The 24,424-nt window shown below is 44.1% G+C and overlaps 1 protein-coding gene across 2 annotated transcripts; it reads right to left on the bottom strand.

Annotated features, from left to right (window-relative positions):
* Positions 1–2,221: 2,221 nt before the first annotated feature.
* Positions 2,222–17,272, bottom strand: LOC143984234 (uncharacterized). Of its 2 annotated transcripts, XM_077484519.1 has the most exons (6): positions 17,128–17,272; positions 12,593–12,733; positions 11,003–11,149; positions 8,152–8,301; positions 5,188–5,334; positions 2,222–2,389 (listed from the first exon to the last, which is right to left on the bottom strand). In XM_077484519.1, exons 1-6 carry the CDS (start codon positions 17,198–17,200, stop codon positions 2,373–2,375), a joined length of 675 nt encoding a protein of 224 aa, XP_077340645.1. In that variant the 5' UTR covers positions 17,201–17,272; the 3' UTR covers positions 2,222–2,372. The 2 variants fall into 2 exon arrangements, with proteins under 2 accessions (XP_077340645.1, XP_077340644.1); XM_077484518.1 differs by lacking the exon at positions 2,222–2,389 and having other exon boundaries at positions 5,168–5,334.
* Positions 17,273–24,424: the final 7,152 nt, after the last annotated feature.

Here is a 24,424-nt window from a genome sequence, read left to right as displayed (position 1 = left end):
ACTGACCAGAGCTTGCACAGTATGCAATTGAGCTACTGGCCTGTCCTGCATCCAGCGTTCTTTCGGAACGCACATTCAGTGCTGCTGGAGGTTTGTAACTGATCACAGGGTGCACCTGTCCACCGACTCGGTTGATCGACTGACCTACATAAAGGTGAATCAGGCTTGGATCAACACCAGCTAACAAGCACCTAAAGCTGATGTAACCGAATAATTTTTTTTTGAAATGTCACATCCCTTCAAGACTGATGCTGAGTGACTGTCCTGTTATGTTGACTGACTATCCTCTTCCTCCTCAATGATCCTGCTGATAGCTTGGAAGAACATTTTTGGTTCTGGGTGCCGCCACCAGTGGCTAAGGCCCAATTTTTCAGCCCCTATTTAACAGGGGCATGTAAATACAATTTTTGATGCAATGCTTTGCAGCAGGGCTCATTCCTGCTCTCCAACTAGAGTTTCTGTGAGGTGTTGCAGTGTTGTGGCATCAGTGCCTAAAGCCCAATTTTTCAGCCCCTGTTTACCAGGTGAATGTAATTACAAATCTTGATATAATATTTCACAGCAGGGCCCGTTCCTGCACCCACTGAGAGTAACTGTGAGGACTTACAGTGTTGTGGCACCAGCACCAACACCACCACCACCACACCCACCAAAGGCCCAGTTTTTCTACCACTGTTCAGCAATGGCATGTAATTACAATTCTTGATATAATAGTTCACAGCAGGGCGCTCAAGCTCCCACCAAGAGTCACTTTGAGGGCTTACAGTGTTAACTTGTGGCAACACCTTAGGGCCAAATTTCTGCAGAGCATATAGGGCAGGCTCCTACTTTTAAACATCCAACTTACAAACGTCTCCTACTTGCAAACGGAAGGAGACAACAGAAAGTGAGATGAAAAAAGACGGACGGCCCAAAAAAATTATACAGGGGTGATTACCCTTCCCTATGTTTTCCAAAAAGCTTAGAAATAGATTTTTTGATTGGAGCTACACTTTAAAAATGTACCACTTCAAAATTACAAACAGATTCTACTTAACACAACAAACCTACACAGTCCCTTTCTTGTTTGTACTGCCTGTATACTGCTGTTCTAAGTATATAGGGTACGGGGTTCCCTTAATATCCGTACAAGACCCTAAGGGGCTGATAATGGGCATGGGGGCTACCCATGCCATTTTTCTCAATGATTTTCATCCGTATTGCCGGAACCAGACATTACATTAAAACCGCAAGCAGTTTTAAATGACTTTTTTTTCCCGTTAAATGTCATTTTGTGCAGGGACTGTTCTAAACACGGTAAACACGTGGAACTTCACAGGCATACTATAGACCCCCCCCCCCCCCCCCCGGCATGATATTTAAAGTAATATTTCACTTTTTTTTTTTCCACTGTAATCGTCATTAAAATCAGTGCTCCTGAAAAAATGGCCATTTTAAAAAAAACATTTTGGATTGAGCCAAGTCCCCAAACCCTTTTTAGGACAATATCTTGCATATTAGCCTTTAAAATTTGTACTTTTGATTTTGAACGTTCGAGTCCCATAGACTTTAATGGGGTTCTAAAGTTTGTACGAATTTTCGGTCCGTTGGAAGGTTCTGGTGCGAACCGAACCGGGGGGTGTTCGGTAATCCAGTGATGACTGGAATCTTGAACTCTATTGAGAGACCGGGAGTTCAGTGAGTGATGATCTACAGTAGGATACCGTGAGATGTAAGAGAAGACCTATAATGGATTACTGTGAGTTACGTGTACAAATCTTTATTGACTTGAAAGTTCAGTTGCCATAAGAGACAGCAGTTCTACGTATACAGTTGCTGCATCTAGCTTAAAGGCCCTCTACATGTATAGCTGTCTGCTTATGTCTCAGAGTCTGCCAATTACTATTGAATTTGCCTAAGGGTGTCCTGGCCCTAACCCTCTCTCCCCCAGTTCTGTTAAGAGACAATAAATCTATTTTTCTTGCCCAATCATTCTATCATTACACCCACCATGCCAAATAACCCATACTACAAGGAAGGATGTAAGCTCTCCCTAACTCACCATCAGTCCTCTGGGGGTCAGGAACCCTGTTACATATCTATGGCCAGCTTAAACAAGGCCTTAATGATACAGCCCACATGTATCCATCCAAAACTAAAGAGCCAATTCTGGATGGAATGTTCCTTCTTAAATGTGATGTATAGGTGCACAAATGAGACAATAAACAAAGCCAATGATGCAGTGTGATTTATGGATGTATTGTTTCTGAAAGCAACAAACAAATTGTACAGGAGATAAAAACAGACACTGCTGAATATCAGGAAACAGAACAATCAGACAGAACGGGGCTTGCAGTGGACAGAAATCAGCAGTGAGTGACCTGGCAAACTTCTTACTCCACGATTACCACTGAAAAACAGGAAAAATAAAATAAATTTTCAGATTTAAAGCAACTAGTCTTCCTCGTGAAATGCAGTCAAAGCAAGTACACCACATATAAACTGTTGCCTATGTTTGAACAAATAAAATTGGCATGGTGTAATTTTTTTAAAGCTTTTTTGGCCATACTTCTCTCGGGGGTCACAAGAGTGCACTTACATTTGTCCTCCTTTGACCCAGAGTCAGCTGGTGGGGCTATGCCTGCTGTTAGCTGGCGTCACAGAGCCACTCCAGGCAGGCTCTGGAAGGGTCCTGACAATAATGTTGGGATCCACCCACCTGTTTGATTGACAGCTGGCTCTGGCTTTCAGTGCAGGGCTGAGCCAGCTGCACCCACCCCATCCCCTACCCGTTACTCCATGAAGCACTGGAAGGGCAAAGCGGTGGCTGACAGTCACTGCTCTCCACTCTGAGAATTCTGAGAGCCGAGCATTCAGTGGTCATGTGATCGCTCCATTCTCAGGCTTGGAGTCAGCGGGGTACAGCTGCAGCATCACTCCAAGGTGAGGTGAGAATGTTTGTTGATTTTTTAAGCAGCCTAAACATCTGCTTTAGGAAGTTTGTAGGTAGCACCTGTCTTATTTAAACCTTAAACATCTATAGTCTGCAGTTCTCTTTGCTCTTGATATGTTTGGTTTCATCATCCCAAGATCAGTAAGCCTCAACTGTGAAGCATGGTGTTGAAAATGTTATGGTTTGAGGTTGCTTTGCTACTTCAGGACCTGGTCAGCTATGAATTCTGCATCATATCAAAGTGTGCTTCAAAAGAATGTGAGGTTGTCTGTTCCAAGAAGTTGAATTTGAACTCGAGATGGATCTTTCAACATGTTAATGATCCAAGGCACACTAGCATCTACACCAAGGAACAGTTCAAAAAGAAAATATAGAGGGTTATGGACTGCTCAAGTCAAAACCCAGAGTTGGTTCCCATTGTAACCATGTTGAGGGATTTTCAAATGGCAGTTCATGCAAGGAAACCCACAAAGAAGGACTTCTTTGAGAAGTGATCAAACTTGATGTCAGAGACTGGTTGGCAGTTAAAAAAAGGTCTACAAGAAGGCATTTCTGTTACGGTGGACAATATTAGCTTCTGAGCCAGGGATGTACTTACTTTTTCCATAGTACACCATTACATCTAGTGATATTTTGTGATTAAATGATTGAAAAGGCACATTTTGTTTTGTGTTCATATTCAACTATAAATGTGTATAAAGGTAGGCCCTGGTTTGAGATTTAATGTTTGGCTGTTCAAATATGTTGAAAAAAGTCTACAATTTTCATGGGATGTACTTAATTTTCCACATGGCTGTATCGTCTTCATAATATACACTATAAGACCAAAAGTTTGTGGACATTTGGCTCTTTTGGCAATCCAATTCCAGAGCTATGGGTATTAATATGCTCCCCACACCCATGACTAATCCTTCTGGGAAGACATTCCATAAGATTTTGGAGTCTGGAAATGTGTGTATATTCATCCAAAATAGCATTTGAGGTCAGGTATTGATGTTTAATGAGAAGATCCGGCTTTCAATAGGTCTTACAATTCATCCTAAGACCCCATACACACTATTAGATTTTCTGCAGTCTTCCGATTTACCAAAACCATATAATATGAGGTCAAACCATAAGCCCTTGTACACACAGTCGGAGATTCCAACAACCAAATCCGTCGGATTTTGTCCGATCGGAAGTCTCTACACATGATCGGAGTATGTCCGATCAGAGCATTTTGTCGGAAAATATTTCCGGTAAGTTGGAAAAGTTGGTCCGAAGGATATTCCGACAGAAACAGTCCGATGCAGACCACACACAGTCGGAATATCTGACAAAACGCTCCGATCAGACACATTCCGACGGAATGACCGACCGTGTGTACAAGGGCTTAGAGTTTCAATTTGTATGCAATCAGGCAGGCCCTTGCACTACATGGGTTTGGCAAATCTGAAGACAAAAATCTACAGAAAATCTAATGATGTGTATGGGGTTTTAAGGCCCGTACACACAGTTAGAAAATCTGAAGGTAAATTTCATCCAATGAACGATCTACTGATTTTCTGATCGTTAGTATGCTGCTTTTGACAGCCGATTATGATTTTTTGGAACTGGATGTGCAGGCCTGAAAATTTTTGTCTGATGTGACCACAACGTCTGGTTTTCTTTTCATTAGTACGGTTTTCTGACAAAAAAAAATCTGAAGAGCAAGACTAGGCATGCTCAAAAATGAAAGAACACATCCAAAACAATTCAACACATTACGTCACTTCTGACGTTGAATTCCGTTGTCAGAAAATTTTCGGATGGTGAGTACCGTCTTCACTTTCGATTTTGGACTAGCATCCAACAAAAAACTGACCAAAATGTGTCCAATAATCTGACCGTGTGTCCAAGGCTTTAAGGTATTCAGTAGGGTTAAGGTCAGAGCTCTGTGTAGGCCACTGACTGTTCCTCCACACCAAACCCATCACACCTTATCTTTATGGAGCTGAATTTGTACAGAGACAGTCATGAAAGAGAAAAAGGGCTTCCCCAAACTATTTGTCCAAAAATTTGGAAATGCACAATTGTCTAAATTGTGTTTGTACTGTAGCAAACTCTCACACATGTTCACACCTTATGAACCAGAGCAATGTTTGCTTTAACACTGGGTCTCAATGGTGGGATGAGTCAGGGTGTGTTTCCCAGCTTTATGTTATTATAACCTTTATTGGATGTATGATAGTGATGTGGTTTAAGCACAGCAGCCCTTCAGTCTGTGACTACATTACCATCTGTGATGTCTGGGTAGAAGCACCATGCGGCATCGGGGTCACTGGAGTCGAAGCAACAGCCTTTCGCGTAACAATGATCCATGTCAATGCCGGAGTGGCCACAGTTCACTCTCTGTTTGGGCATGACGGCGCACTGGATGGTCTCTGTTACAGAAGATATACAGTGTAAAGCGGTATAATTTGTATACATGAACTTCATTAAATACTGTTTGAGCACCCAATTCCATCTATTACAATAATATAAAATTGGATTGAATGGGGACCTGCGCTTTGCACTTTGACTTTGGGAAGATTAGTCCTCACTGAATAAGGAAGTAAATGAGGGTCTGCCAGTATTTTCAAATAGAGACAGAACAAGAATGAAATTTGCCATATTTCTCTTAGGAAAGATTTACTTTAAGGTGGCTCTTCACCCTTTCGACACTCTTCCCTCCTCTTATCCTTAAATAGTGCTGTCTCTTTTGGGCCTAGGCGAATGACATACACTGTGTGCCCCTTGCACCATAGGATACGCACGCCAGGAAGTTGTACGCTGGCAGGCTGAACCCAGAAAAGCTGAAGCCCATCGATTATGTCCAATCTGAACATGGCGACGTGGGACCAAGCAGAGACAAAACAGAAGAGGATCTCAGCAGTACAGTGCTGGATCCACTGGGTGGGCGAGTATCTGATTTGTGCAGAAGACAAAAAAAAATAATTATAGAGGGATGAGACTGATGATCTGCTTTAAAGACTGATATAACCCAACAGTGATATTTCGATATAGGTGATGCCTAGTAAGCTGAGTCAATCCATTGCTTCCTGTAGGTCTAGTATACTCCAACAATGAGATCTCCCTGCCATAATACCCCATATCTGTTCCCGTCCACTTGGGTGATTTGGATGTCCTTGCCCACCTTGTGTGTGTTCCAGCTTCTCCTGTCACATTCTCCATTATAGTGGTTGCCATCCTCAGTCCTTAACCACTTGTTGACTGGCTAACTGGGAAAATACATAATTTGTTTCATGTCAAATACCGGGGTTATGGCTGCAGCTAGATGCCATAACCCTAGTATTTTTTTTCTCTCAAGCCCTGGACTTTCAGATAAAAGTGATCCCTGCAGTGGATTTGCTGCAGGATCACTTTTAGAAGCATCCCCCCCCCCCCCCCCCCCCTGTTGCTTCCTGATGATTCCTGATGATTCCTGGGCTTGCGCTACTGTTCGCTGAGCTGGGGGAATCCATCCAGCACCAGTGGTAGCTTACCATAGAGATAAGCGATGGCAAGATGGCCGCTGCTCATCTTTATGCCCTTGGAGAACTGGAGTGAGGTCATGACCTCACTTCCAATACCTGGCCATATAAACATGGCTTTTCTTTTTCTTAAAGCAAAAGATAAAATTTTTTTTTTTTTATCGTTTACGTTTAAAGGTAGAGGAGAGATTTACGGTCTTATTGAGGACCTGTCATGCTGTATTGCTATCGCAAGGGATGCTTACATTTATTGCGCTAGCAGTAAAAGTGCTAAAAAAAAAAAGTTTTAAATAAAAAAATTTGAATAAAATAAATAATAATAATAATAAAATGTAAAGCACCCCCGTCCCCATGTGCTCTCTCGCAGTGGTGAACGCATATGTAGGTCACGCCCACATATGTAAACAGTATTCAAACCACGCATGTGAGATATCATCAGGAACGTCAGAGCAAAAGCAATAATTCTAGCACCAGACCTCCACTGTAACTCTGAACTAGTAATCGGTAGAAATTTTTAAAGCGTCGCCTATAGAGATTTTTAAGTACTGTAGTTTGGCACTATTCCACGAGCACGGAATTTTAAAGCATGACATGCTAGGTATCCATTGACTCAACATAGCATCATCTTTCATATTATACAAAAACATTGGGGTATATATTATGTTTTATTTTCTTTTAATTCATTAAAGTGTATTTTCTAAAAAAATAAAATAAAAAAAAGTGGTGCGCAAAAAACATGTAGCATAAAATATTGCAAAGGCCACTATTTTATTCTCTAGGATCTCTGCTAAAAGTATATACAATATTTGTAAGTAAGTTTCTAGACAAAAATACTCAAACTTGTAAACAATAAGTGTTTGAAAAAGGTGTGGTCAGCAAATGGGTACCCCCAACAGGCCATGTTTTTGGAAATGCTTAGACAAAATAACTGTCATAAATACCAAGCCCTTGTCCCTGATTTAAAGCACTTAAAGAAAAAGTAAACCCATCCATAAAACAGTTTAATTTTCGACACGTGTCGGAAATGTAACACTCCCATTGGTTGTGCTCTCAACCAAACTGTCAAACCATCCAATGGCTGGTGTCATAACTGATCACATGTGCAGCATCATAACAGTTGTAGATTAAAGAGAGGCAAAGATGGCGGCTTCCTTGGCTGAAAATGATATGTGGGTTTACTTACACTTTAAGCAATGTGAAGAAAATCCTGAAAACATGACTCGTTGGGAATAACTGAGGACTGAGGTTGGGAATCACTGTATGAAATCAATAAAAATCCAGCAGGAATGGCAAAAGCTCCTCATAATGTGCACAGTAGATGTGCAGACCCAGGAAACCCAGGAGTGATGGAGGAGACTTTAACTCTCCAGCATCTACAAAATCATTGAGACCTTTAGGCTCGGTTCACACAGGGGCGACTTGTCCAGGCGACTTCGCCGCCTGACAAGTCGCTCCCCGTTCTGTACTACGGAACCGTTCTAATAGGAGCGACTCAAGTCGCTCCGACTTAGAAAAAAGGTTCCTGTACTACTTTTGCGGCGACTTCTATAAAGAAGTCGTTTTGCAAGTCGCGCTGAGGTCGCGGCAGGTCGCGGCGCTGCAAGTCGTGCCGCGTACTGTGTGAACCGAGCCTGATTCTGGTTATGCTGAATTCTCTGCACATGTTTGAGTGAATGATTATTTTTATTTTTTACAACAAACTAAAAAAAATGCAGCAGAACAACCGACCTTTCTTAACTTCGGGTTTGAAGCACCACGGTACACCAGCTACACTGCTGTCGAAGCAACATCCGTCTTTCGTGCATTCATCAGGGCTGACACCGGGTGGTCCACAATTGGCTCTCTTATGGGGATTTACAGCATTGCAGTCATGTTCCACTAAAGTGAAAAAGAAAAAGCATTGACTACATCACAGTTACCTGGAATCATATTATTTATTTTGTTTAAACTGCCTGAGCCGGATCTAAGCTTTGTAACACAGTATAGAATAGCTGGTCTCATATGGCATAAGTATGCGTAAGCATATACAGTGTAATGTATGTATATATATATATATATATATATATATATATATATATATATACATATATGTAGCGCCGGCTCCTGAAGAGCATGGTTTCAGTACCAGTCTGGCTGGATTGCAATGTGTTCTGCTTGGCCACGGGTGGCGCTGTCATCACTGGCAAGTGTGGGAACGTGGTTCAGCTGGGCGTGTTGAGTGCCATTTTTTCTCGGAGCCAGGTGTTATCCTGCTTTGCATTCTGGGAGAGGGTACTTGAGGGGCTGAGATTGCGTGCTTCTGGGTTCTGGTCCAGAAGATCTTTCTGTCTGTTTGGTCCTGGTCCTCCTGACCAGCCCCCATGGCCCTCATGGCCTGGGGTGCGGATCCATCCAATTCTGAGTCTCGGGGCTGGCTAGCCTGAAGCACAGTAACTGGAAGGAGAATTCGAAGGTGGTTCGGTGCCGTCTCATCTGTGGAGAGGCCCAGCAACTGGAGAAGCAACCAGGGGAGGACTCTTCGGGAGAAGGCCACGCTGAAGGCTGGCTTCTCAGAAAGAGCCTGGAGGTTCAGTTGAAAGACACTAAGTGAATCTACACTTGTACAGTATCGCCGGACTGGCTGCAAGATACTGGTACCGTATGAGGGCTTTCTAAATTTGTCTACATCCTTCAGTTACTACAAGCGTTCTACATGCAAGTCTGTGGCAGAGGCTTTGCTTTATCTGAACACTCTATCGGCTGCTAGGCCTAGTGAGAGAAGGTTTACCGGTAGCTGTGAGAATCCAGTTGTGAGTGGCTATTCTCTGGATTTCTATAGTGAGAGACTTTCTATTTTGAGCAGTTCCAAGAGTACCTGAGCTTTCTACCTAAACCCTCTAACCCTCATTGAGAATCTGTGTTCTGTCTACTCTTTTTGAAAATAAAAATCCCAAAAGCGGATCCAGTGTCAGTTTCTGCAATTCTTTGGGCCATCTACCTGGGGAAACCCCTAGACGTACACGAGGTCAAGAAGGTAACGGTAAGCCCAACAAAATCAGCCGCTCCTTCAGGGGGTCAGTGCTACAATATCAATATCAATCAGCCATAACATTATAACTATCCACCTAATATTGACTAGGTCAACCTTTTGCAGCCAAAATGGCCAGACCCATCGAGGCGGACACATGGACACCAAGTTGTCAGTGGCAGATCCTTTAAGTCCTGTGGGTTACAAGGTGGCGCTTCCATGGATCTGACTTTTTTTTCCAGGACATCCCACAGGTGCTCAATAGATTTAGATCTGCAGAATTTGGAGGCTGAGTAAAGACCTTAAACTTATTGTTGTATTCCCCAAATCATTCTTCAACCATTTTTAAAGTGTGGCAGTGCGCATCATCCTACTAAAAGAGCCCACTGTCATCAGGGAATGCCGTTCCTATGAAGAGGTGTACTTGTTTACTGGGCAGCACAGTGGTGTAGTGGGTAGCACTCTCACCTAGTAGTAAGAACGGTCGCTGGTTTGAATCCCTACCACGACACTACCTGCCTGGAGTTTGCATGCTTTCCCTGTGCCTGCATGGGTTTCCTCCGGGTACTCTGGTTTCCTCCCACAATCCAAAGAAATGCAGTTAGGTTAATTGGCATCTGCCCAAAATTGGCCCTAGTATATAAAGTGATCATTTGTTATCTTATGCCCAGGCCCTCGGGGTTTTTGCAACAGCTCTGTCAGAATGGAGTGAGGGGGCAATAGTTAATATGAGTAGTGGGCTAGTAGAAGGTTGTGTCAATTTGCCCTAATTGAGTGAAAAAAACCTCTATAAAGATGAACTACAAGGAAAAATAACAGACACTAATTAATGCAGTCAATACATCAATGAATGTATTTTGTCAATACAAGCAGTCTAAGTAGTTGAATTTCACTTGGTATCAGCTTCTTGTAGTAACCTGCACAGTAGTGCTCCAACTGGGAGAAGCAGTACAAGGAGCCAATTCGTTTTGCTGCAGTCTGAGCTGCTAATTGGGGGTACCGGCAATACTCCTGTTCCATCTCTGAGCCATATCGGGTCAGCGTGGGTTGCCCCAGTACAGCATCCTTGCCTCAGTTTGAGGATTCTTGGCTGCTGGGTTGGGCCTCAAGCCTATGTCCCTTCCATAGGCACCAGGTGGGACAATGGAGGCTGCAGAGCTTTTGCTTAGGTTGGGTGGCCAGACATGGTGCCTGCGGATGAGTGCACAAAACTACTATTGCAGAAGGAGCTGGGGGAGGTCGGCAGACAAATGAAGATCCAAGACTCATCTGATGGAAATGTTAGGGGGGCCTTTTCAAGTAGGATGCATGGGGCCAACTGATTTCTAATGGCGTTCCTGACTATAATGCTCATGTTCTAACCTCGGGCACACTGATAAGAGGAGAAAGTAGAGTCGGCCATTTTCTCCTTCTTTCACTGTCCAATCACTGCCTTGGGGATGGGACAGGAGTTATAAGTGCTTCTAAACTTCAGAACATAAATATTAGGTCTCATGCCCTACCAGACAGGCCTGTGTCCCATGGCAGGGCTGTTTAAAACTTAGGATATCAATTGGATGCTGTATACTGTACCTGCTTGAATTTCTGGCTGGTAACACCACACCACTTGGGGAACGCTGTCATCAAAGCAGCATCCTTTGTCTGTGCAGTCCTTCTGTGAGATGCCGGGGTACCCACAATTGACTCTGGCTCTGGGCTCTGTTGGCTTACACTCGGTGGCTGCATAATACAAATAAGAGAATCAGTACATGAGTCAACAGTCTTCGACATACAAGGGTAATATACGGTATCAAGTGGTTAACACAATCGGGTACCTACTGTATGTAGTGCCAATCAGGTCACTTTGATTTGCCGTTGTTTTATTATACTGAAGCAATCTAGTTCCCACCAAATGAATAATTTATAGGGACTACTGTATACCCCTTTAGGAACCAAATCCCTCTGTCCTTCCCTTCTCAATTACCCTTCATGTATAGACTGATTTTTTTAAATGTTGCCACCAGAAGTGTTACAATTCACTAAATCTTTTTTCATCCCACCTCTATAATATAGTGAGACCTGAAGAAGAATAAAATGGATGGAGGGTCTGGATGATTAATAGGAGAAACAGGTCATAGAAGGGTTAAAATGTGAATTTAGTGTGGAGGAGAGTAGGTCCTACCAGATTGGTGGTTGAAGGTCAGAGGGCAGGGTGTAGATTTTACTAGATTGATGGTTGAAGGTCAGATGGGCAGGGTGCAGGTCTTATCAGATTGGTGATTGAATATCAGATGGGCAGGGTGTGGGTCTTACCAGATTAATGGTTGAAGATCATGGCCAGGGTGTGGGTCTTACCAGATTAATGGTTGAATTTCAGATGGGCAGGGTGTGGGTGTTAGCAGATTAATGGTTGAAGATCAGATGGCCAGGGTGTGAGTTTTACCAGATTAATGGTTGAAGATCAGAGAGGCAGGGTGTGGGTGTTACCAGATTAATGGTTGAAGATCAGATAGGCAGGGTGTGGGTCTTACCAGATTAATGATTGAAGATCAGATGAGCAGGGTGTGGGTTTTACCAGATTAATGGTTGAAGATCAGATGAGCAGGGTGTGGGTCTTACCAGATTAATGGTTGAAGATCAGATGGGCAGGGTGTGGGTCTTACCAGATTAATGGTTGAAGATCAAATGGGCAGGGTGTGGGCCTTACCAGATTAATGGTTGAAGATCAGATGGGCAGGGTGTGGGTTTTACCAGATTAATGGTTAAAGATCAGATGGGCAGGGTGTGGGTCTTACCAGATTAATGGTTGAAGATCAGATAGGCAGGGTGTGGGTGTTACCAGATTAATGGTTGAAGATCGGATGGGCCTGGTGTGTGTCTTACCAGATTAATGGTTGAAGATCAGATGGGCAGGGGGTGGGTCTTACCAGATTAATGGTTGAAGATCAGATGGGCAGGGTGTGGGTTTTTACCAGATTAATGGTTGAAGATCAGATGGCCAGGGTGTGGGTCTTACCAGATTAATGGTTGAAGATCAGATGGGCAAGGTGTGGGTCTTACCAGATTAATGGTTGAAGATCAGATGGGCAAGGTGTGGATCTTACCAGATTAAAGGTTGAAGATCAGATGGACAGGGTATACAGGCTCAGTGATAGGAAGCATACATGTCAGCATGTTACTCACCTTCAAATTTCCATGGAGTGAAGCACCAGATGCTGTCCATCACCGAATTGTCATAGCAACAACCCTTCTTCAGACATTCCTCCTCAGTGATCATGGCATAGCCACAGTTGTCTCTTGACTTGGGTTGGACTCCGCACCTATCTGTTTAAAAGTGGAGCAGAGACAGAAGTGAGCCAGAAGTGTTTAGCTCACAAAATACTTTTTTACAATATATCTAGCCCAAAAACTTTTTTTTAAATTAGTTTTGGAAAGGGTGTTCATATAGTGGTCATAAGGCCATATTCACCTGAAAAACTTCAAGTCAAGAAAATACCGCATTATGGCCACTAGACGGAGCGGACGATCATAGGAAACGCACGTATCACACATTACGGGGATAATTCACAATGGTTGTGTGAATGCTGATCATTTTTACAGCAGTATATAAACCCCTAAGTGTTTTTATAAATATCGAAATTTACTCACTTGAGACCACACACTGATTTGTTCATAGCCCGGAAGAAGCGCTTGAAAGCCCCTCGAAACGCATTGGCTTTTAATATAATCTTATTCTGGATTTTATAGGTGCAGCAGGGCTTCTACTCTCTATCTTGGCTTGACACATGGCAGTTCAAAGTCTAACCTAAGATTATTGCTAATATGCTACCTTCTTACAACCCCTTTAGCGCCGGTGCCTCCCAACCCTGTATAATAATAATAATAATGACTGTATTGATGGGGGCATACCTCCCGCTTCTCAATTGTATTCTGTCAGTGGGGGGCAGAGGGAGCCTTCCCAGCTGGCTGAATACAGTGGTTGCTGCTAGAGGGTATAGCCGATGGCAGTAACTGTATGTAGAAAAATTCAATAGGCTAGTTGTACCCAAGATAAGAAAACTGTCTGGTGTTTTGAGAGTCCCTCGCATCACATTCCTGGGTTCCAAATGTATAGGACAAACAGAGATGGGATTTTAAAGGTGCCGACACACATATATAAGAATATATATTTTATTATCAACATTAAAATTGTAGACATTTCACATAAAACCAACAGAGTTTATCCACTTTTACAGTGATGATGCAGTAACTTCATCTCTACATGTTTCGCCAGACTATGGCTTCTTCAGAAGTCTCCTGAAGAAGCCAAAGTTTGTAAAAGCCATATGGATAATCTCATTTGGTTTTATCTGAAATGTCTACAATTTTAATGCTGATAATAAAAGTTATATTTTTTATACACCTATGTGTGTTGGCATCTTTAGAATCCCATCTCTGTTTATCTTATACATAGTTGTACAACTTTGGCACAATCAACCTACCCATACATGGTTTGAATCTTGTTGGTTACTGCCGTCTATGGTCAGCTTAAGTTAACCTTTTCACAAGAAAATGTAAAGTTGACTAACACAGTACACCCTTCCCAACTCCTCCCCTCCCCCCAGGTCCCCGCTGCACTTATATCCGTGGATGATGGATGATTAGCTTTTGCTGCCTATGCAGCTGATGCAGGGGTCTGGGGATTTGAAAGCCACACTTTTCTTACCCTTCTTTCCTCAGGGATGCCGAAATCCAGGATCTGATCAGAGCAATTATGATTGGTCATGTGCTGGCATGTGACCGCTTTGATCAATTAGAAATGTACTGATCCATCCCAGTGTCCATAAGGAAAAAAATGGAAGAAGGCCGTGGCTAACCCTGTACACCCTTTCCTATCCCTTTCTTCCTCCTCTTTACTTAGGGATCTGTCCTGGAAGAAACTGTAAAGCCCCGTACACACGACCGGACTTTTCAACATCCAAAGTCTGACGGAATGATTCCGGCAGACTATTCGATCGTGTGTGGGCTGCAACGGACTTTTGATTCGCAAAAGTCTGACAGACTTTAGAAATGGAACATGCTTCAAATTTTTCTGCCAGAACTCTGCCGGACCCAGAAATCCGCTCGTGTGTATGCTAGTCTGACGGACTAAAACCGACGCTAGGGCAGCTATTGGCTACTGGCTATGAACTTCCTTATTCGAGTCCAGTCGTACGTCATCACGTTCAAATCCGTCGGAGTTTGGTGTGATTGTGTGTGGCCAAGTCCGCTCATTTGGTAAGTCCGTCAGAACTCTGTCAGAACTCCGGCAGAACTCCTTCGAAAGTCTGTCGGACATAAGTCTGGTCGTGTGTACGCGGCATAAGGCTTTGTTCTTACTACTGTGACTTGAGTCGCACAGAATTGCATGACAATGAAAATCACATTGTTTTTAATGGTGCCCGTTCACATCAACTAATGCAACTCAGTACGGAGTGATTTTGCAAAAAGGTTCCTGTATTATCTTGGTGCAATTTCAGAACAATGTTGGCGCCATAGAATATGCAAACCACATCCAAGTTGCATCCAATTTGCAATACACAATTGCACTGAAAATTGGTTTCAGAATGGGACTGCAGCAGTGTGAACCTAGCCTCAGACTTTGCACAGGTTTTAAAGCCCTTGGAATTTATTTAGCCAACTTTGGAAAAAGGGTGCAAGTGCTTTTTTTTGGTGTGTTTTGGCCCCATATATTTTACAAAGCGTATATGAAAAATGCTTAAAAACACATGAAAATATGTATTAATATATATAAACAAATTGTGAAAAATACATGTGAACCTAACCTTAAAGTAATACTAAATGCTATTTTTTTTTTGCTTAAAATAAAAAAGATGTTATACTATCCTAATCTGTGCAATGATATTGCACAGACATGCTGCCCACCTCCACTTCTGGCAGTCCTCTGGCAGCGCTGCCCACTCCTCCCTCCATTGGGTGCCTCCTTAGCAAGCCAGGTGCTAAGGATGCACCTGCACATTCGTACTCCTGAGCCGAGCTGTGTGTGTCCATAGACATACAGCGCTTGCTCCCTCCTCACAGGAGTTTGAACGATCGTAGCAGGAGCCTATGGCTCCCACTGTCCTCAGTGTCTCCTTTGAGAGCAGGAAGTGGGGGAGTGGTGCTGCAGCCGAGACAGCACTGGAGCAGTTACAGGGGCTAGGTAAGTGTTTAGGGATTAAGGTGGGTAGGACAGGTAATAGGGAGTTTTTTTCACCTTAATGCAGGTGTTAAGGTAAAAACCTTTAGGCTATAGAACTACTTTAATCCCCCATTTACACCTCTTACATGCATTGAAAGTCGCACAACAACGCATGACAACAGTTTACCATCTTTTTTATTGAGCCCATTTACACTTTGTGCGTTTCTCTTCCGTACATCATGTGGAAAAATGACAGGCGCTTTTTTTTTTTAGCCTCATAGACTTTAGTGGGAACACAAGAAAAATGCACCGAAAACACATCAAAAATGTATTAAAAATGCATTATAAAATTCACACAAAAAATGCATAAAAATGCAGACGCACAAGTGTGAAATTAGTTTTATCAATCTATTTGTTTATTTATCTATCATCATTTCCATGATCAATAATGTTTGTTGTTGTGTCTGTAGCATTGGTGTCATCTCTCTCTGTCACTATTTGACTGACAACTTTTATCCATCTATAAAACCAGAGTTTTTGAGTACATTATTTAGAACAGAGGTCTCCAAACGGCAGCCTGGGGACCGAATGTGGCTCTTTGCCTTTATGCAGTCTTTCGGGCACTATTCTTCCCATTGATACCAATAATGGGGCACTATTCCTCCCATTGATACCAATAATGGGGCACTATTCCTCCCATTGATACCAATAGGGCACTATTCCTCCCATTGATACCAATAATGGGGCACTATTCCTCCCACTGATACCAATAATGGGGCACTATTCCTCCCATTGATACCAATGGGGCACTATTCCTCCCATTGACACAGACAATAGGGCACTATTCCTTCCATTTACCCCAATGATGGGGCACTATTACTCCCACTGACACCAACAATGGGGCACTATTTCTCCTATTGACACCAATGACGGGGCACTATTTCTCCCACTGACAACAACAATGGGGTACTATCCCTCCCACTGATAGCAACAATGGGGCACTATTCCTCCCGCTGATACCAACAGTGGGGCACTATTCCTCCCACTGACACCAATGATGGGACACTATTCCGTCCACTGATGAAAACAAGAGGGTAAATATTCCTCCCACTGACACCAATGATGGAGGACCATTCCTTCCCATGATGCCAATGTTGGGGCAATATCCCACCTCCAATACCAATGATGGGGCACTATACCTAACACTGACCCCAACAATAGGGCACTTTTCTTCCCCTTGCCACCAATGATGGGGCACTATTCCTTCTCATGATACCAACAATGGAGCAATATCCACCCCCCCCCAATAATACCAATGATGGGGCACTGTTTACTCCCATTAACACCTGGGCATTTTCTACTCACACTGAAGACCATCTGGCCCCCCTAAAGTCTGAAGGACAGTAAACTGGCCTTTTGTTTAGAAAGTATGCAGACCCCTGATTTACAATGTAATTTGGCTGATATTACCTTATAATAATATGATCTTAGCAGAAAACAGTCTAGTCATTTGCTATATTTCCCATATTATGAAGATTCCTGTTCTAGGGACACTTACAGTTCACAGGTAGGTACGCCTCACTCCCTATGAAGAGGGCAGCCACCAGCAAGCAGAGGGTGTAGCGTTCCATCGCTGTTCTCCTGTGTAGTCAAGTAGAAGTGTGCTGTGCTCCTTGCGGACAGAGTTTTATATCAAAGTTTTGTTTGCTCAATTGGCATTGATAACCTCTTTTTTTTTTTACAGTAATGAGTAAAGCACACAAGCTGGATAATATTTGTCCAGATGATGAAGATATGGATATGAGGCTTTGTCTAAGGGGTTATGTGACAAATATTACGTGGCATGGAAATAGAAATTAATTAGCCAATTACAGTTTGATTTTTTTCCGTGTTTGTTTTTGTTTTAATTTTACTTCTTTTTATCTCTTTGCTGTTTAACTTTCTTATCTCATGAAGAATTTTGAATTAAGCTCACCGTCATCAAATATCAGAAAGTCAAATCACAATTTCATGCACGATCCTCACAGCTATTTTTGTCAATCTACAATGAAGTCCTTGGCTTATTTGATTCATTTACAAAGCACTGACATACAGTAGCTGTGTAGAGGATACTGTATGTACTATTGCAATCTATTATCCCTTCAATTGCTCCCCACAGACATTCATGCACAGTCATTCGTGCACACGTTGGTACAACCAAATAGAAGCCAGTTGGTGACCACATTTTTTTTTCAGTTGTGATAGGAACCCCCTACAGAGAAGAACATACATTTTACAGGCAGTGTATTTAGTGAGACGGACCTAAGTATCTCAGTGCAGCAAGACAAGAGTAACAATCACTTAGTTGCCTTGCCTTGCACTTTTGGTGCTGTTTTCCTTGCCACAGCATATCTGCAGTCTTTGACCATCTCCCATAACATGGCTGCTGTCTCTGACCATCTCCTGTACCAAGTCTGCAGTCGCTGACCATCTCCTGTCCCAAGTCTGCAGTCTCTGACCATCTCCTGTACCAAGTCTGCAGTCTCTGACCATCTTCTGTAACATGGCTGCAGTCTCTGACCATCTCCTGTACCCAGTCTGCAGTCTCTGGCCATCTCTTATACCATGGCTGCAGTCTCTGACCATCTTCTATAACATGACTGCAGTCTCTGACCATATCCTATAACATGGCTGCAGTCTCTGACCATCTTCTATAACATGACTGCAGCCTCTGACCATCTTCTATAACATGACTGCAGTCTCTGACCATCTTATATAACATGACTGCAGTCTCTGACCATATCCTATACCATGGCTGCAGTCTCTGACCATCTTCTGTAACATGGCTGCAGTCTCTGACCATCTCCTGTACCCAGTCTGCAGTCTCTGGCCATCTCTTATACCATGGCTGCAGTCTCTGACCATCTTCTATAACATGACTGCAGTCTCTGACCATATCCTATAACATGACTGCAGTCTCTGACCATCTTCTATAACATGACTGCAGTCTCTGACCATATCCTATAACATGGCTGCAGTCTCTGACCATCTTCTATAACATGACTGCAGTCTCTGGCCATATCCTATACCATGGCTGCAGTCTCTGACCATCTCCTGTACCAAGTCTTCAGTCTCTGACCATCTCCTATACCATGACTGCAGTCTCTGACCATCTCCTATACCATGGCTGCAGTCTCTGTCCATCTCCTATACCAAGTCTGTAGTCTCTGATCATCTCCTTAGTATGTCTGCAGTCCCTGACCATCTAATGTACCAAGTCTGCAGTCTCTGACCATCTCCTTAGTGTAGCACCCTAGATTTAAGAGAGTGTTGCTCTTAAATTTACCTGCCAGGAGTAGCTACCTTGGCTAATTGTTAGGGATCATCTGATTTCTTCCTAAGTTTGGCACTGCTGCACTTTTCTCTTCTGCTGCTGGTGGCAGAGTACCTGGTGGCATTTGATAAGAGAAGGGCAATGCAAGGTCAGAATATGGGTATATGGGGTATCTCAGCCAATGGGCAGGGGTTTTCTTGAATCCCTTGGCCTGCTGGGAGAGCATATATACTTGGATGGAGTCAGGTGATCGGTGTTCTGTAACACCTGGACCGCTATCTGGGTGGACGTGTGTCGTATTGCCCAGGCTGCTAGGCCGGAGATTGAGCCTATCTTGGGCACATCTGGCTGCGTGGCTGTGTGAGGGCCTATCCAGAAGCAAGAGAGCAGTGAAGGGTTGGGACTGTGACTTGCAGTCCAACCAGAACTGACAGTTCTGCCGGCCGGAGAACCTGTCATGGTCAGAGGTAGAGAGAAAGTTGTCGCCACTAAGGGACCGCCGTGAGTAGCTGAAGCAAATACCGGAACAGTAGTCTCACCAACCAGGGATGCTGGAGAATCTGGAGACTTCAGTGGGTATCAAGCCAGGGACCCAGCCAGCGGAGGTGACGCTTTCAGAGCAGCTTTGTGTGTCAAGTCAGGGACCGAGCAGGCCAGTGGGGTGAAGCTTGAGAAGTATCTGGGGTGCCAAGCTAGGCACCCAGCAGAGAAGTGGAGGTGACGCTTGAGGAAGATACTACAGTGAAGATACTACAAGGGATTAAGTAGCTGTGAATCATCTAGTCTAGTGAGAGAGACTGGGAGGTCCTTGTGCTGAAGAAGTACAAGAAGTGATTGTAGTGGAAGTGAAGGAACTGTTATACTTTGTGTTAGGAACTGTTAAATACTGTTGCCATAGGAGACAGCGATTCTACACGTGCACATGTGGCATCTTGCTGGATGCCTTTCCCTGCATGGCTGTTTTCCTGTTGAAGTCTCCGAGTCTGACAATTAATCTTGCAACTACCTAAGGGTGTCCTGGCCCTAACCCTCTCTCCGAAAGTTCTGTTAAGAGAAATAAAATCTCTTTTGCATTCAAGACGTGTGGCGCCCAATGACTCTAACTACTTTGCAGCCACTATGCCTCACAACCCACCATATACAGAAGGATGTCAGCTATCTCTGGCCCTGGAGGTTCTCATTAGACCGAAGGAGGTCTGGAACCTCCCTACATGTCTGCAGTCCCTGGCCCTCTAATGTACCAAGTCTGCAGTCTCTGTCCATCTCCTGTACCAAGTCTGCAGTCTCTGTCCATCTCCTGTACCAAGTCTGCAGTCTTTGACTATCTCTAGTACTATGTCTGCAGTCTCTGACCATCTCCTGTACCAAGTCTGCAGTCTCTGACCATCTCCTGTACCAAGTCTGCAGTCTCTGATCATCTCCTGTACTATGTCTGCAGTCTCTGACCATCTCCTGTACCAAGTCTGCAGTCTCTGACCATCTCCTGTACTATGTCTGCAGTCTCTGACCATCTCCTATACCATGGCTGCAGTCTCTGACCATCTGCTGTGTTATGTACATACTATTCAAAAGAATGTGTGCTCAGACCTTACAGATCCCAGGCCGCGCTACGGAGGCTCAAATGAGATGTAGGCGTAAATAGAAGGACTCACAACCAATGTCGCCAACCCTAAAAGTTACTACCCCCTAAGGGGATGCAACCAGAATCAGAGGAGGTTGTACATACTATTGCCTTTGATTATATCCTGTGTGTGTCTACTGTCTCTGACACTGAATATTCACTTAATTGTGCAGCCCCCGCTCCAAGAAAGTCGATCACCAGCACTTTATCCACAAACATCTCAATTAGAATGCTCACATTTCCTTTTTAAATGGGGCTTCCAAATTCTAAAAATGCACCCACAAACACCAAGCAAGGATTAAGGGGTTCTTATCCTCAAGTGGCTCTTGTCCTCATCAACATAGGGACAAGGTATCCTCTCCATGTTAAGGGCATGTGGTCTGGGGGGGGGGGGGGAGGGGTGCATATGCTCGTTACCCCCTTTCTTGGCCAGCATGCTTGTATAAGGATCTGGTATAAATTGTAGGAGAATTCCACTTTTTTTGATTGTCTTTTGTGTGGGTTTCCCCCTAAATCCATACATAGTTATGTACTCTAGATGTAAATCATATCCCCCCTTAATCTCTTCTTCTCAAGAGAGAATAAATTCAGTTCCTCTAATCTTTCCTCATAGCTGAGCTCCTCCATGCCTCTTATAAGTTTAGTGCAGAGAAGGGCAACCTTCTCCAGTTCCTGACCCAAAGGGATAGGACAAAGTCATCTAGAAAGAGAACTTCCTATTTCATGAAAATATTTATTGCTTGGCATAATGGGCAATCATTTGTGAATGTATAAAGGGCTCATTTATACTTGTGTACTAAATGCTCCATTCTAGTGTGCAGGCCAGTGTTGGGCGCCACCCCTCTAATCCATGCGCCCAGCCCCTAATCTACAGACAGGGCACCAGACGCATGGATTCCAATGCATTTATTTTTAAAAAGCACATGTTTAGAGCCAGAAGCTCTAATTGACTTAAAAAAAAGGGTGGGCTCGGGGCGCAGACCACTGAGCCCTGAGCCTTCCCAGTTGTGTGACAATAGAAAATTAATATTCGCTATTGTCTTCCTGATTTTCCTCCTGGCCAATCAGGAAGCAGGTCCCGAGACCCAATTGGCCGAGGGGAGAAGAGATCATATTGGCGGAGGAGGAGGCTCCTGCTGAAGCCATCGAGGAGGAAGTGCTGCCCGTGACCTAGAGGGGTTGAGCGCAGGGCTGGTGGGATGACGATCTAACAATGGGGGGTGGGGGGGGGTGCAACCGACTGTGAGGGGGGAAGTGGGGTTGGTTTGGCAGATGGTTTGTTTGCCACCCCCCTCCCCCAAAAAATGGAGCACAAGCCGCCACTGGTGCAGGCACCTTTCAGTTTCAGGGCCTTACACGGTTTACATTTCTGAAACTTTATTTGAAGTCTCAAAAGTGATGCAGCACTGCTGTGCGCAGACATGTGGTGCCTCCCAGTGTGCCACAGTAAAATGCTATGTGCCTGTATTTTACCATAGCTCTCCACACCTCCAGGCTGCATTGCAGTGTGAATGGGGTACATAGAAAACAAATGTGCACCAGCAGTGCCTGGAGATTATCCGCATTACAAGTGAATGAGCATTTACTCATCAAATGTGCTTTTTATCTAGAGATGAGCGAACATACTGAACCTGGGATGTCATGGAGAGGGGAAGATTACCCACTTAAAGACCTCCCCACATAAATATATTGTGGCAGGGCAGTCCTTAAGAGCAAAGTAACGTACCTGTACGTGATTTTTCTTCTCGGCTCTGGGGCACGAGCGAGCTACTGAAGCCATGCTCCCACTGTGATTGGACACAGAGGGAGCCAATCAGCGCATCCGGTGGCTGCGATGGCCGCCGCTCACCTGCATTTGTTCGCTGGAGAGGCAGAACAACGATCTGCCTATGTAAACAAGGCAGACCATTCATCGTTCTGTCAGTTCGACTGTTTAATATGGAGGAACCCTTGAAACATATGAATGTGAACGATAAATAAAAACAAAAAGGAATGTGGTGTATTTAGTATATTTGACACCAAGAGCTTCTCTATATAGCAGGCAGGGGTTGCACAGGCAAGGGTAGCACCAGGAACTATTATCTTGGATAAAGTATTAATCTTGGATTAAGTATTGCACTTAGGGTTGCCACCTTTTCTTCAAGCTAAACCCGAACATTTAGCGGCAGCATTTTTTTTGGTGGGGTATACGCTATAAGATTGTTAAAGGCCTGGAACACTTTTGGTGGCCTGAAAGAGAGTAGTAATGTGATGCATACAGTGCCTTGCAAAAGTACTCACCCCCTTGGCTTTTTACCTATTTTGTTACATTACAGCCTTTAGTTCAATGTTTTTGTTAATCTGAATTATATGTGATGGATCAGAACACAATACTCTAAATTGGTAATGTAAAAAATATATACCGTATAACAAGCGCCGGAGTATAACACGCACCCCAAGTTTAGGAGGGAATTTTAAGGAAAAAAACTTTTAGGAGGGAAGTTTAAGGGGAAAAAAAAAACTTACATTTATATGCCCATCAGTGTCATCTGCAGCCTTGTCCACCATTGCAGTCTTATGCAGCCTTGTCCACCATTGCAGCCTTGTCCACCATTGCAGCCTTGTCCACCATTGCAGCCTTACGCAGCCTTGTCCACCATTGCAGCCTTATTCAGCCTTGTCCACCATTGCAGTCTTGTCCCCCATTGCAGCCTTATGCAGTCTTGTCCCCCATTGCAGCCTTATACAGTCTTGTCCCCCATTGCAGCCTTATGCAGTCTTGTCCCCCATTGCAGCCTTATGCAGTCTTGTCCCCCATTGCAGCCGTGTTTATTTTATTTTTTAAAAATGCCGCCGCCGAGATACAGAGCCAGATGTGTATCTCGGCGGCGTGCGGTAGTTCTCGGTGGGCCTCTGGCCGCCTTCGGCTCTTCTCGCCAGCTTTCAGCTGCCTTCGGCTCTTCTCGCCAGCTTTCGGCCGCCTTCGGCTCTTTTCGCCAGCTTTCGGCCGCCTTCAGCCATTCTCGGCAGCTTTCGGCCGCCGAGAAGAGCCGAAGGCGGCCGAAAGCTGCCGAGAAGAGCCGAAGGCAGCCGAAAGCTGCCGAGAACGGCCGAAGATGGCCGAAAGCCGCCGATAATGGCCGAAAGTCGCCTTGAAGAGCCGAAGGCGGCTGAAAGCCGCCCAGAGGCTCAGAATTTCGGGGGATCGGCGTATAACACGCACCCACAATTTTCCCCTGCTTTTAAGGGGAAAAAAGTGTGTGTTATACGCCGATAAATACGCTACATAAAACTATTTTTCAGAAATAAAAAAATGATAATTGGCATGTGCGTATGTATTCACCTCCTTTGTTATAAAGCCCATAAAAAGCTCCGGTGCAACCAATTACCTTCAGAAGTCACATAATTAGTGAAATGATGTCCACCTGTGTGCAATCTAAGTGTCACATGATCTGTCATTACATATACACACTTTTTTGAAAGGCCCCAGAGGCTGCAACATCTGAGCAAAAGGCACCTCGAACCAAACACTGCCATGAAGACCAAGAAACTCTCCAAACAAGTAAGCTACAATGTTGTTGAGAAGTACAAGTCAGGGTTAGGTTATAAAAAAAAATCCAAATCTTTGATGATCCCTAGGAGAACCATCAAATCTATCATAGCCAAATGGAAAGAACATGGCACAACAGTAAACCTGCCATGAGATGACCGCACTCCAAAACTCACGGAACGGGCAAGGAGGGCATTAATCAGAGAGGTGGCACAGAGACCTAAGGTAACCCTGGAGGAGCTGCAGAGTTCCACAGCAGAGACTGGAGTATCTGTACATAGGACGACAATAAGCTGTATGCTCCATAGAACTGGGCTTTAAGGCAGAATGGCCAGAAGAAAGACATTACTTTTACTTTTACCGGACTGTCCGGGCGAAAACTATACAGGTGG

The sequence above is a fragment of the Lithobates pipiens genome, unplaced genomic scaffold (genome assembly GCF_037356315.1).
Source record: "Lithobates pipiens isolate NorthernLeopardFrog02 unplaced genomic scaffold, aLitPip1_a1.2 Scaffold_16, whole genome shotgun sequence".
NCBI classification, from domain to species: Eukaryota; Metazoa; Chordata; class Amphibia; order Anura; family Ranidae; genus Lithobates; species Lithobates pipiens.
The sequence above is the reverse complement of the archived record's forward strand: the minus strand, read 5'-3'. Positions and strand labels throughout refer to the sequence as shown.